Below are 12,896 nucleotides of genomic sequence, written 5' to 3'. Positions count from 1 at the left end.
CCTCACGTCCTGTCTCCAAACCATACATCACAGCAGGTTATGGAGAGCTTCTCTTTTACTCTCGCTATCACTACCTTTCTGTCATAAATCACATCACCCCTGACACCCATCTACACCCAGTGCATCTAGCCTAAGGATAACCTTGCTTGTCGTTAACTCAGAGTGATGGACGAGTTTTTGAACTGTGAACAGCTAAAATTAAATAAAAAGTTCAGAGGAACTATTTTAGAAAAATAGCTGACAGAGATTTTACAGTTTTATTTAAATGTTAAAAACTTTATTACACCCTGCCTCTCGCCCTATGACAGCTGGGATGAATGGATGTATGGACATGAGTACATGTGAGCATGTGAGCCAAAAATAAGGGACTATTTCTTTAAGAACTAAAACGATATATTCGGCTCTTCGGGTGTACACTACAACCATCAGATGTTGTCGTTTGGATAACTGTTGTCTAAGACCATATATCCTTCTTGTAAATTAGGTTAAATGTCGTGTTTTATAAACATCCATTCTTAAAAAAGAGCGTTCGCGCACATTTCTCTGAACAGGGAAACGCTAATTTTGTATTGCACCCCCATAAAGCGGTGGTATCGTCCACTCTCGCGGAAACGCCGGCTCCAGCCAAAACTCCGGCATAAGAGAAGCAGGTGGAACTGTGACAGTAGTCTGAGTGTGACTGAAAGTGGTAAGTGTTTAAAAGAGTGCCCTATCAATTACCAGGTGTTGCCCCAGGCATCTGTCTTATATTTGCCTCTAATTATGATGCGAGTGATTTAAAGACTTTTGACGCGTGTTTGGACACATTAGCAGACGTTAGCAGAGCAGCTCTGAAACCCGCGGTGCGCCACTAATGTTAGCTAGCGAACAAAAGGGGTTCACTATGAGTCAAGACTGACTCTCTGAAGAAAATGAAGGAGATAAATGTGGAATTTGTAATACGAATCATGTTTTTGTAACATTTAAGTGGCGACAAAATGCGACATCCTGGCACGAAGTCTGCTATTAGTCATTCTAGCCTGGTTAGCTAACGTTAGCATCAACGGCAGAGACCCGCAGCCGTTTGGATTTTAGCCCAAAGTTTAAAGTTTAACAGAGTCCAGACCCTTAACAGACTTTTTATTCAATATGTACCTGTGTCTTGTGCTTTAGGTGTGTGTGGTGGAGGGATGGTGACGTGTGTTTCCCACAGAGCTTTTTAAACTGGTTCTGTAGCAGTGCTGTCGTTACCATGTTTATTTTTAACAGTTCAAACGCTGGAAAAAGTTCACGTTTAATGTCGCAGACACTGCAGCTGCGCGACAGTTACGTTTGGTGGTTTTTGTTGAAATGCAAACGTGACAACGCCTGTTTTCTACCGAGCAGTGTCCTCGTTCTTCTAGTGAGCTTTTATATCAAGTCTGAACACGAAAACGGAAATTTAGTGTGATGAGGCAGTCCCTGTTTGCTCCTTCCTTTTAACCAGCTATGCAGGCCGAACCGAACAAAAACAATGTTTCCGAACTGGCCCATTTCAATCTCCAACAATGGCGTCACCATTCATTTTAACAGTACTCAAGTGAATTTTGTGCATTTATGAATCGTACTTGTGACAGCTGCTGCGATGGCACACTCTGCCTCTCCACACATCATCTCCTGGAATCACTTGAATGATCCTAATGGGGAGTAAAGTCACAGAATTCATTGTTGTGTATGTGTCTGGGATCATGTCTACATATGATCATAACTTCCAATGGGTCCTATACTTAAAGGCTGTGGTTCCCCAGTGCTGCCCTGAGGCAAGTCAAGGTGTCCCCTGAGATTTCTGCATCAACGAAACATTGTAACTGCACAAAAAGTACTAAATGTCATTTCAGTTGACCTCATTGGCCTGATTGATAGTGAGGAGATATAATTGAGCAGCTGGACTTGTGATGTCAGCAGCCTTCAGCCTGAGTTAATCTGTTAATGCTGATATAGTGAGCTAAAGAGGGCCTTGGAAACTGAACATCCTTTTATAGAGAGACTTCACCTGCTTTAAAAGGGTAGAAGAGAGCTGCGTCTGAACCAGAGGCAGCAGGAATCTACACTACATAAACAAAATTTCTAGGCTGCCCACATAATACACCCACAGGAGCTGCTCTGCCATAGAAACCCATGCCATGAAGCTCCCAGTGTACAGTTTACATGCTGATCTTAATGTCAGAGGTTTTGAGGTCTGCAGTTACTGAGTCAGCAGAACATATGTGCTTTACACCTCAGCACGCAGCGATCGCACTCTGTAACTTTACTTGATCTGGATGATCGTGGATGAGTTATTGATTCCTGAACACGTCCACGTTTACAATAATACAGCTGACTGCGGAATATCTAAAAGGGAAGAAATTTCACCCGCTGACCTGTTGCAACAGTGGCATCCTGTTTCAGTAGTACTCCATTTCTGTTAATTCTGTAGAACGACCCATTCTTTCACAAGTCATTCTAAAGGCTGACCGCATGGCTGGGTGCTTGATTTTATACACCTGTGGCTATGGAACTAAAAACACCTGAATTCAAAGACTAAGAGTGTGTCCCCATATTTTTGACCATACAATGTATGTGTTCTTGTGTGATAAGAGGATGGATGCAAGTCATACTTTAGTGGTGCTCATTGTAGTTCTTAAAATCAGCTAACATTGCAATCAAAAGAAGTGATGATATTTGAAATGAGAGAGTATGACATTCTGCGCATATGACGACAGGTTTCTGGTTTGCTGTTTGTTTTGCTTTGGCACAAAGGCTTAAAAATCACAGCTCTAAAGGCAGAAATCGGTTCTTTCCTTGAATTTCTGAACGTTCAGTTGACTGTAAGGCCAGGAGGGCAACTGCAATGAAACTTCAATTAACAACGACGCACAGATATGATCCGAATGCCTTGGCTTTGGAAATCTGCTGATACAAAGTACTCACCTCATGCCTGTGTTAAATAAATTTTCTTCAATCTTCATTGAAATTTTGAAAGTAGTTAATAATAATAATAATAATTCTAGTGTTGTTATTTTGATAATTTCATAAATATCTTGAAAATGACTCAAATTCATATTAGCAGAACGAGAGAACACCACACAAATCCAAATATTTTAGAGACTTCAAGCATCTATCATTCTGAATGAACCTGAGCTGCGCTCCTGAGACTCCACATTCATAGTCACAGTATCAGATATTTACCCTAAACCTTCCTGGTTTACAGAAACTATAAAAACATTTTGGATCTCATCTGAGGTCTTTGACCTATGATCAGATTTTTCCTCTTGGTTTCAAAGTGAAGGTGGTGTTAGTAATGCCTCGCATGTGTTTTGGCCGATGCCTTCGTTCTTCCTTGGCCAACGTTCCCTGAATGATGCTGAGTCAGTGCTTGTGTGCTTTCTCGTAGGAAAAGTCCTCACAGCCTGGCAAACATCAGCACGCTGTCAGAAACGCTGGACAAGCTTGTGAGTATTTGTGTTGATTTGTGTGTAGCAGACACTGCCGGTGTAGTCCGGCACGTTTAAAGTGATAATACTGCTGGACTTTAGCGTACAGCATCCATCAGCTTATCAGGTGCTGTGCAGAGACTGTTTTTTTTAACCAGTTTTCTTCTTTTATTCCAGCATTGCTTAGATTTGAATGGACAAGGCAGGCAGAAGTATACAGGTACAACCTCTCACACAACTCATATATATCTGTGTGCTGTGTTTTTGTTTTTTTTTTTAATCATAAAAACGTTTCACACCATGAATTTATCAGTTTACTTCTAATATTTTAATAGGGAAGGGTAATAGAAAGATGTGTAGAAATAGAAGTATGTTTTTAAAAAACAGGCTTTGATTTTATTAAATTTTTTCACACCTGCTGCTGCAGAAGGCAGATGCTTAAAGCCCAAAGATGTACTGATTTGCTACTGACGTTAAACTAATAAAAGAACACAGAACTTAAAAGTCCAGATTTTTGACCCAAGATTAGATTAACTGATTCTTACACTGCGTCAGTGCTCCTCCAATACTTGTTCCATAATTGGCCGTCTCATTTTGACAGTTACCCTTTCAGATAATTCAGTAATCAAAGTATTTTGAATGTTAGAATACCCATCATAGATGGAGGAAATGTTTTGGGTATGAAACATACAAAGTAAAGCATTTCTGTAAATGTACTTGAGTTGTTGTAGCTGCTAAGATGGCTCAGTCACTCCAGGGTCAAACGGATGTTTGACTCTTGTCTTTGCTCTGTAAATGTAGCCCAGCTAGTGAAGCCCAGTAAAGGTGCCGTGATGCCTGTGAAGAAGAGGAAGCTGCCTGATGCAGATGATCATGAGCAGAACTGTAAAATTACGAGGTAAACAGATATATCTGCTCACACTGAGGGTGTCCTGTGTCTGCAACGCTAACCTTTGTCTTCTATCCATCCTACGTGCTTCTTGAACCTTTATTGATTACCTTGTGAGTTCGATGCTCTCTCAGCCGGGTGTAGGCTTTCTGAGCCCTTCTCCTCTTCTTCTTCATTGTGTATTAAGAGTGTAGATGAATGCTCATGCTGCAGTCACAGTGAGGATGTAGCCAAAACACATATCTTCACACATGTTGTGAGTTATGCTCCTTACTAATCGAGGCACTCAGCACATACTTGTCATCTTAATCAGCACTGCCTCAGTCTTCAGGACTGTAGGAGAGTATCTAAAGTGCCACTTTATTAGGTACCTTTGCTTTATTCTTGGATATAAATGAGGTGGATAATCCATCAGTGCCTCAGCTCTGTACATCCTAAATGTCCGTGCAGGCTTAATTTCAGGTTTTTAATGAAATATGATGACAGTTTGAGTCTCATGTGAATAATCACTTGAGCCATTTGCATACAACAGCATCTGATCTGACTTGGTAGCAGTTGATTCTAAACTGGCTGGCTGACTGGATACACCAATGTTCTTGGAGAACATCCAGCTGTGAGGCAGCTGTGGTAACCACTGAGCCACCGCGTTGCCATTAATCTGCAGGAAATACTGACAGGCTGTTTTCTGAGCCACTTTACCCTGTTCAGAGTCAGGGGTGCTGGAGCCTATCCCAGCTCTCACAGGGTGAAATCCTTTGTTGTATTTTTGCTTTGACTGTAGTCCAGCTGTTGTATAGCTGCCATGTAACAACCTCCTGAAGTTATGACTGCACATTTATCTTTAAAATGTTTGGTCTGTGCCGAAGTTTTACCCGACCTCTGATCCGCGGTCCGAGGCCGATCAACACTGAGAAGCCTTTTTCCAGTAAGAAGTGCCTGGCCTGGTTCCACAAGTACGCTGCCCCCGACAAGGTGTTCGGCCCAGAGGCCATGGAGAAGTTCTGTGAGGACATTGGCGTGGAACCAGAGAATGTAAGTCAGCAGCTTGACTCTTAGTCACTCTGCATGTCCCTTACCTGATGAACTCCTGACCATCAGGAGTCATAGGGTAACACTCAGAAAAGAGACTGTGAGGCACTCATGATGTGAGAATGTTTTATGGAGCTTTATTTTAGCAACAAATGGTTTTTCTGTGAAAAATAAAGATGGTAGGAAACAAGCTTTCTTACACTTGTTTGAATCTCCTCTTTCTTTCCTGCAGATTATCATGTTAGTTTTAGCGTGGCATCTAGAAGCAGCAAACATGGGGTACTTCACAAAAGACGAGTGGCTCAGGGGAATGACGATATTACAGTAAGAAATCTTATTCTTTCAGTTTATTTGTGGTTGAGGTTACAAATACGCCTAAATGCGTTTTCTTCGTCTACATGCAGGTGTGACTGCACAGAGAGATTACAAAGTAAACTTGATTACCTGCGCAGTGAGCTCAACGATGCTGCGACCTTTAAAAATATCTACAGATACGCCTTTGACTTTGCCAGAGTGAGTCTATTTATTTTATTTATTGTTATTATTTGGAAGTTAAGCCTATAAAAATCCTTGAACATCATTTTGTAATATGTCTGCAGTGTTTGTGCTCCTGACTTTGTGATTGTTATGAGGAAAAGTTGGAATAAAAATAATAATTTAAAAGCACCAAATTACCACAAAATAGTTCCCTATGGGGTGACCATGTTTTAACCAGGAGGAGCAGATGCTACATTTAAACTCTGAGCTTCTGAAAAGATTTGGTGTGGTGACCATAAATGAAGCTTAACTTCACCAACACAGGCTTTCAGATCAAGTCTCTGAATTCTGACTCTGAGCTTGATGCAGTGAATCTCCCTGCTGATGCAGCTGGATTTTTTTTTTAATTTTTTTTTAAATAACCATAAATGAGGGAGTCATAACAGTTAGGTTTAACTGTTATGACTAATGGGACTGTGGGGAAACGCTCATCAGCGCATTCATGGGATCATAAGAGATATGAACTGCTGCACTTATTACTGAGCTCACTCACTGAGTTGCTTCTGTCCTCAGGATAAGAACCAGAGGAGTTTGGACATGGACACGGCAAAATTAATGCTGGCTCTGCTGCTGGGGAGGTCATGGCCGCTCTTCCCAGTCTTCAGCCAGTTCCTGGAGGTAAATCTCATTGCTCTGATAAAGGAGATGTGAAATCAGCTCATCTTCAAACAGCTCTTCACTCCTCTCTCTGTGTTGTTTCCTCACTGTCTCCCCCCCATTAATGTCTCCCACAGCAGTCCAAGTATAAGGGATTGAATAAAGACCAGTGGTATAATGTTCTGGAGTTCAGCCGGACCATCAACCCAGACCTCAGTAACTACGATGAGGATGGAGCTTGTGAGTACCACTTGTACTAGGAAAATAGTGCAGGCCTCTTTCACAGAGCTGCTTCAAGGCGGGAATAGAAACCTGTATGAAAGGTCCAAACATGGAATAGGATGTGTTGGCCAGTTATCGCCCCACCTGGACCATCCAGGGCTTTGGTTTGGGAATGGCCGCTGTCGCACAGTTTGTCATAATACACAAGAACACAGCTGGATCGGTTCACGCTCTTAGGACAGAAGGATGAGCATGTTATAATTCTGGGGGGTCTTCCATGATGGCTCACTCCTTTCTGTGAAAGGAAATCTAACATCTGTCCATCACTTGTCCACAATACTTGTCCAAAATGTCCAAAATGCCACAGCAGTCCTGATGTTAATACATTTACACCATCTTCCCTCCATTTTTATATTGATTTTAAGATTCTTAAAAGTTAGAAGTTTTAAATGGCCAGCTGTTTAAGCAAACTTTTCAACACGTATAACTGCAAAAGAATGTTAAACAAGCATTTCAGTTTTAAACCTTAAAATCGCTTTATGGCTTCACTGAACAGTAATAATGTGCAGGCGCACCTTTGTCTATATTTACGGGTTTATTTGTTTTTTGCAGGGCCGGTGCTTCTAGACGAGTTCGTGGAATGGCGAAGAAGTTGGTCAGCTTCATAGCATTAACAACCACAAAAACAAAAGGATGAAGAGGGAGAAAACTGAGAACCCGGGAAGGAGTCTGTTTGGAAAAAGGTTTCATCCACACATACACAGAAATATGGAGTACAACCTCGTCCCTGTGGACCTTCAAATCCCGTTAGAGGCGTCTGTGCACCATCGTCCAAATGCTAAGAGGCCTTCCTCCTGCTGAGAAGACTTTTTTTTTTTTTTTAAATAGTGTTAATTTCAACAGAAGAAACTGTCAGAGGGAAAAGGGACTGAGAAGAGCTGTGGAATTTATGTTTAATGTTTTTTTTTTCCCCCATTTTTGTGTCTTGTTTATAGAAGTTTTCACAGTAATAAAAAGGAAATGGAAATTCATCAAGTTGCAGAGCCCAGGTTTCATTCGCCACTCCTGCACCGTGTTTTCACACTAATGCATGGTCAGCCTGAAGAATTAATTTACCATTTCTTTTTTAGGTGTCAGTCCAGCAACCCCTGAGCAGATACAGCAGTTATCCCTTTATCTCCTAACACTTCTTATTAGGCCACATCCTGCCAGATAACCAGCACCTCACCTGCTAGAAGCAAGTCTCACCACTCTACAGCTATCCTGAAACCCCTCTGGGCAGTTAATTTAGTGAATGCTTTAAAAAAAAAACAACACAAACTTTAAAGGTACTTTCTAAAATTACCAGCTGCAAATGTCAACTAAAACTGACCAGCAGGGGGAGTTGTTTCCCCAGAGCTCATAATGTTTCACATTTCTTCTTGGACTTCTCCACATTTACTCACGAGACTCTTTCACTGCTGTAAATAAGAATATATTCTTGGCTGGTTAACTTACTGTTCATGTTGTATGCCTTGCACGGTATAATCTGGGCCCTACAACAAATTTTGAACTGCACATCAATTTAGAATGTGTAAACCAGCGGTACCCAACCCCCGGGTCCGTGAGTCGTTTGGTACCGGGGTTGTTGAGGCTCGGGTGTGAAATTAATGGTTTTCAGGGTTTTTATTGTTAACTCTGTTTCCCTGGGTTTTTTCCCATGTTGTAGTTGTGTCATCTTTTGAAAGAAATATTTACGCGTTACCGTAGCGACCAGAGAGCATTAAGGGGCAGAGAGGAGGATGTTACACTCAATCTTGTTGGCGCATTTTAGGAGGAGGATGCTAATAAAGTTGCAAAATTACAGTTAATTTGCTTTTTTATTATTATATTTACAAAATAACAGTTTTTGTCTTAATCGTATCATTTTATTTGTATTTATCTGCGACACCTTAAAGGCCGGTCTGTGAAAATATTGTCTGACATTTAACCGGTCTGTGGCGCTAAAAAGGTCGGGGACTGCTGGAGTAAACGGCCTGCCTTAATAAGTGGAAGATTAATCCTTAATTAAGAGAGCAGGGAGAGTCAATTTATTTCCCCACCAAACACAAACTAAATTAACTGTCTGACATCATGTCCTGTTTTATACATGAAAGCATAATAGCATAATGATTTAATCATTACAAGTAGCGAGGACATTCTCAGAAGCGGCAAGTAATTTACTCACATTTCATCCATACACAAGTCACAGTTTAACTGCTCACACTTAAAGGACTTCATCTACCTCACATACATGACCAGTTAACCTAACGTGGATGTCTTTAAACCAGGCCGTGCTCTGAGGTAACAGCATTAACCTCCATTCACGCCCATGCTGCCCTATTTCAGGTGTTGTGCCTGCACCTTGTGACCTCTGGTCCATATGATCAGTCTTATGCTGTTTTACTTTTTCATAGTTTAGAGATTTGCCCCTATTGTCCTTCAAAAACCATCAGGTGTCAGTCTCTGCAGAAACCTGGGTAAATGTGATGGGAACAAGCATTAGTGCAGGAAGGGTTCTCATTAGTTTCAGATGTCACCACAGTCCCAATAAAAATGCACACAGACATGGCACGTACCACTTCAGTTTCAAGATTCCTTAAAATGCCTATTTTCCTTGACTTGACCCAAGCTGGTGGATTTAAACTTCATCTGAACAGATACAGCCGTATGACGGCGTATAAGTTAAAATCTTTGACCCGAGCCATATGTAAGATTAACTTACTTGTTGTGTCACCATGTGGTACAAAGTGGTATTACAAAAGTGAAGCCTAGTTCAGCTTCAGCTGTTATCTCATCAGCAGGATGCAAAGATGATTCAGGATGAAGTCATAGCATTACTTTGATGATGGCTTTAGCTTTTTTTAATTTATGCAAAAATTGATTTCCAGATATAAAAAGTGCGTGTGCAGATTCACCCGTCAGACCTCATAAAAATACAGTGTCCAGTCTTAGGGTATGTATACATCGATTCCACACCCAACATATCAGGTACAGGTGTGCATCATTTCAGTTCAGCCACTGGGAGATTGCTGTTCTGCTTCGTTCAGGTGTTTACAGCATAACAAATAACTTCAAAACATGAAAGTCTTTTTATTTTGTACATTTTTGCAGATTTTCTGAGATAATCAAATCAGTGCAACTCAGATCTGCAAGTAAGCATGAGTGGAAATTATAATATATATAGTTATAATGCAAATATAACTTATAATAATAATAATAATAATATGCACTGAACATCTGTGCCAAAGAAAGCATTTAACTTTTGATGAATGGACTCCCCACTCGTGCATTATATGGTACGCCCCCTAATTATTTTACTTTGGAAACTTGAATGTGTGAGACTTTGTCCTTTATTGTCCTGAGGGGTAGCAGTAACGCAGGCTCGGTTTGTGGCGCTAAATGTGGCGACCCTTCCAAACAAAGTTTGTAGAGCTGGACTCGACTTGAGCCATGATGTTGTCATTATTTTGTCCACTCTCTGTAGCATCTATCAAATGTCCATGTGGAAGTTTGACGTCTGCTCACTATCCTTCTTCCTGTTGTCTCTGGTCCAGTGGCCCTGTTGAGGCTGCAGCCATGATGGCGGAGAGGCGCGTCAGAGAGACGGAACGCTGTTTGAATCTGGGGGCGGGGAGAGGAGCGTCGGGGCCAGGGTCTGGAAGGTGGCCGTATCGCTGGCCGTCCTCGTCATACTGGTACAGGCGGATGACGCGGCTGCGGCGGGCTGGGCGTGGTGGGGAGGGCGGCAGCGCTCCTTGATCGGTCACCTCCTGGTTTTTGCCTCCTGTCTCCTCATCTTCACTTTCAAAAGATGACTTTTCAGAATCTCTGGAAATCTCCGTCTCACCATCTTTCTCCTCACCGGCCGCCGCCTCCTCTTCCTCCTGCACCATACTCATCTTCACCTCCCTGCTCTCGCTTCCATGTTTGTCCTCCTCATCCTCATCTGTTTCACTTTGACTCTCTCCATCCTCTCCTATCAGATACAAGCGACCAAACCGGCTCTCTTTCTCCCCCTCTTCTAACTCCTTATCACTGCCTTTATTTCTGTTCTCTGCACATCTTCCCTCTTCTTCCTCCTCCTCCTTGTAGTCACATCCTTCCAGATATGCAGTGGTCTCTGGTGGCTCGTCTTCCTCTCGTTTGTGCCGGAAGCTTCTCTGAGGTTTGGCAGGAGGAGACAGGTTAGGCGCAGAGATGTTGTGCATCACCTGGTCGTTTTCAGAGGCCGGGTTCTCGTTCGTGGGCGGCAGGGTTGCCATGCTGACCTCAGGGCCGTGGTCAGTTGTGTCGCTTTGGCGCTTTCGCCCTCGTTTTGGTGACCGCAGCTTTGCCCTGACTGCCCCTAAACACCTGAGAGATAAAAACAGACCTTTAATGTAAAAAGGGTCAGTCCACATGTGGTGTTCTCATTGGCTCACACTGAGATTATCTAGTGTTTGCGTCTTTCTCTATACTTGTTTAAAAATACATTGATTACAATGCTGGTGATTTAGCCTGGGTTAAAACTTCTTCAAGAGGCACCAATAATGACGCAAGTCCCTGAACTCACCTGAGAACATGAGTCCTGCTAAAAGCTCCAATGCTGAATCCCAACACAAAGGTCAGCAGCACTGATGCAGCCACAGCTCCTGCAAACAGCTCGGCTGAAACACCTGCCTGCTTCGCCTCCTCAGACTCAGCATCCCTCCTGAACCTGAACGCAGCACAGCGGCTGCTTCGCTCGTATTCTCCCAGTTCCTGAAGGTTTTGACCATCGTGACCGACGTGGAGCTCATACGGCCACAGTGTAGTTCCCTCTGTGTGCTGCAGGAGGCAGTAGTACAGGTCACTGTGGAGAGCACTGGTGTTGGGGACCAGCAGGCTCCCGTCATGGTGCATGACGACGGGGTCCAGTTTACCATGGGAACCAGGAGTGTGGAGGTCTCCAAAGGGGGTGTGCCAGTACTGGACCACACCTGCATATGAGAGAAGAAGCAGGTACAGGTGAGGAGTAATGATTTCATGAGTACCAAAAGAGAGAGAGAGTCACAAAAACCTTTCCTTTGTGTCTCACGTGGCAATGCTGCAGTTCCTCTTTCGTCCACTCGAGACTGGTTCCAAAATAAATAATAAATAGAATCCATCCATCTTTTATAAACAGTTATGGTTTATCGGTATTGAAATGGGCACAAAGCTATGGCTGTATGCACAGAAGCTCCGCCCACCTGCTTTTCAAACCCTCTGTTTGTGAGGGGTAGCTAGTCAGAAGAAAGGTGCCTTAAAGGGGAGGAGCTAAACAGCTTTTTTTTTTTAAGAAATTTTTTTTAAATAAAGGCCTTTTTGTTTTAAAAATCATTGGTTACACTTCATAAACATGATAATCAACAGTAATAAGTGGGACACCACCAACGTTCAGTACCGTAGTTCAGTGAAAGTTTTCTCTCATGTCAGAGCTGCTGGTGTCAGAGACTCAGAGAGACACAAATTTTCAGATTTATCAACCAAAAGAGACAAAAAACAGAGTAAACATCTTCAGGTGTGTTAGTTTGGGTTAGCAGCTGGATGAGTGTTGGGTGTGTGATGGAGACAGTCAGCTCTTATATGCTCCAGGGAGGCCGGCCAGGTGCACTAAATAACTCCACCTACTGAGAACCTGCAACACAACACAGAAGGACACGCAGCAGGCGCAGTGGGCAACCCCATCCACCTGCTACACCTGATTTAAACACAGTCAACATCTGTGAACATCTCTAAGCATTATCTGTGTTTTATTGTGTAGTTGCGTCTGATTCACAAACCAGCTTTTTAGCAGCTAGTATACTTGAATAATTAAAGTTTCATTGTTAGCCAAAATTATTATAGAGTGTTATCGCTTTAGATTCCTCAGAATGATTGGTTTCTATTAATGTACAATCTGAAATATTTACAGCAGGAACGTGACCGCTTTCTACATTTAACAGAAGTCAGCGTTTGCCTTCAGAGAGCAGAGAGTGAGTTGGAGGCAGGGATGATCGTCTTCACTCACCTAAATCTTTTCCATCTCCACAGTGTAAAGTCAGTTCCACCTCTGGATGACCTTTGACCCGGCAGGTGGGGGCCACAATCAGAGTGCCCTGGCCGGTAGCTCCTCTTCCTGGATTGGCTGGGACGGCGAGGAAGGCTGTGAAAGTTAACCACTTGGTTAACAT

General features: G+C 42.7%; 2 protein-coding genes across 2 annotated transcripts; one reads left to right on the top strand and one right to left on the bottom strand.

Moving 5' to 3' along the window:
* The first annotated feature begins 585 nt into the window (after positions 1-585).
* Positions 586-7,779, top strand: dcun1d5 (DCN1, defective in cullin neddylation 1, domain containing 5 (S. cerevisiae)). Its single transcript, XM_006810132.2, has 10 exons — positions 586-688; positions 3,392-3,449; positions 3,609-3,651; positions 4,233-4,329; positions 5,187-5,352; positions 5,582-5,673; positions 5,754-5,862; positions 6,400-6,504; positions 6,621-6,723; positions 7,318-7,779. Exons 4-10 carry the CDS (start codon positions 4,265-4,267, stop codon positions 7,371-7,373), a joined length of 696 nt encoding a protein of 231 aa, XP_006810195.1. The 5' UTR covers positions 586-688; positions 3,392-3,449; positions 3,609-3,651; positions 4,233-4,264; the 3' UTR covers positions 7,374-7,779.
* A 2,037-nt stretch (positions 7,780-9,816) lies between these two features.
* On the bottom strand, positions 9,817-12,896 carry LOC118453419 (uncharacterized). Its single transcript, XM_035904110.2, has 3 exons — positions 12,734-12,896; positions 11,279-11,684; positions 9,817-11,079 (listed from the first exon to the last, which is right to left on the bottom strand). The coding sequence occupies exons 1-3, from the start codon at positions 12,894-12,896 to the stop codon at positions 10,251-10,253; spliced, it is 1,398 nt and encodes a 465-aa protein (XP_035760003.2). The 3' UTR covers positions 9,817-10,250.

This window comes from Neolamprologus brichardi, chromosome 14 (genome assembly GCF_056152115.1).
Source record: "Neolamprologus brichardi isolate AB-2024 chromosome 14, ASM5615211v1, whole genome shotgun sequence".
Lineage (NCBI taxonomy): Eukaryota > Metazoa > Chordata > Actinopteri > Cichliformes > Cichlidae > Neolamprologus > Neolamprologus brichardi.
This window is presented reverse-complemented; position numbering and strand designations above follow the sequence as displayed.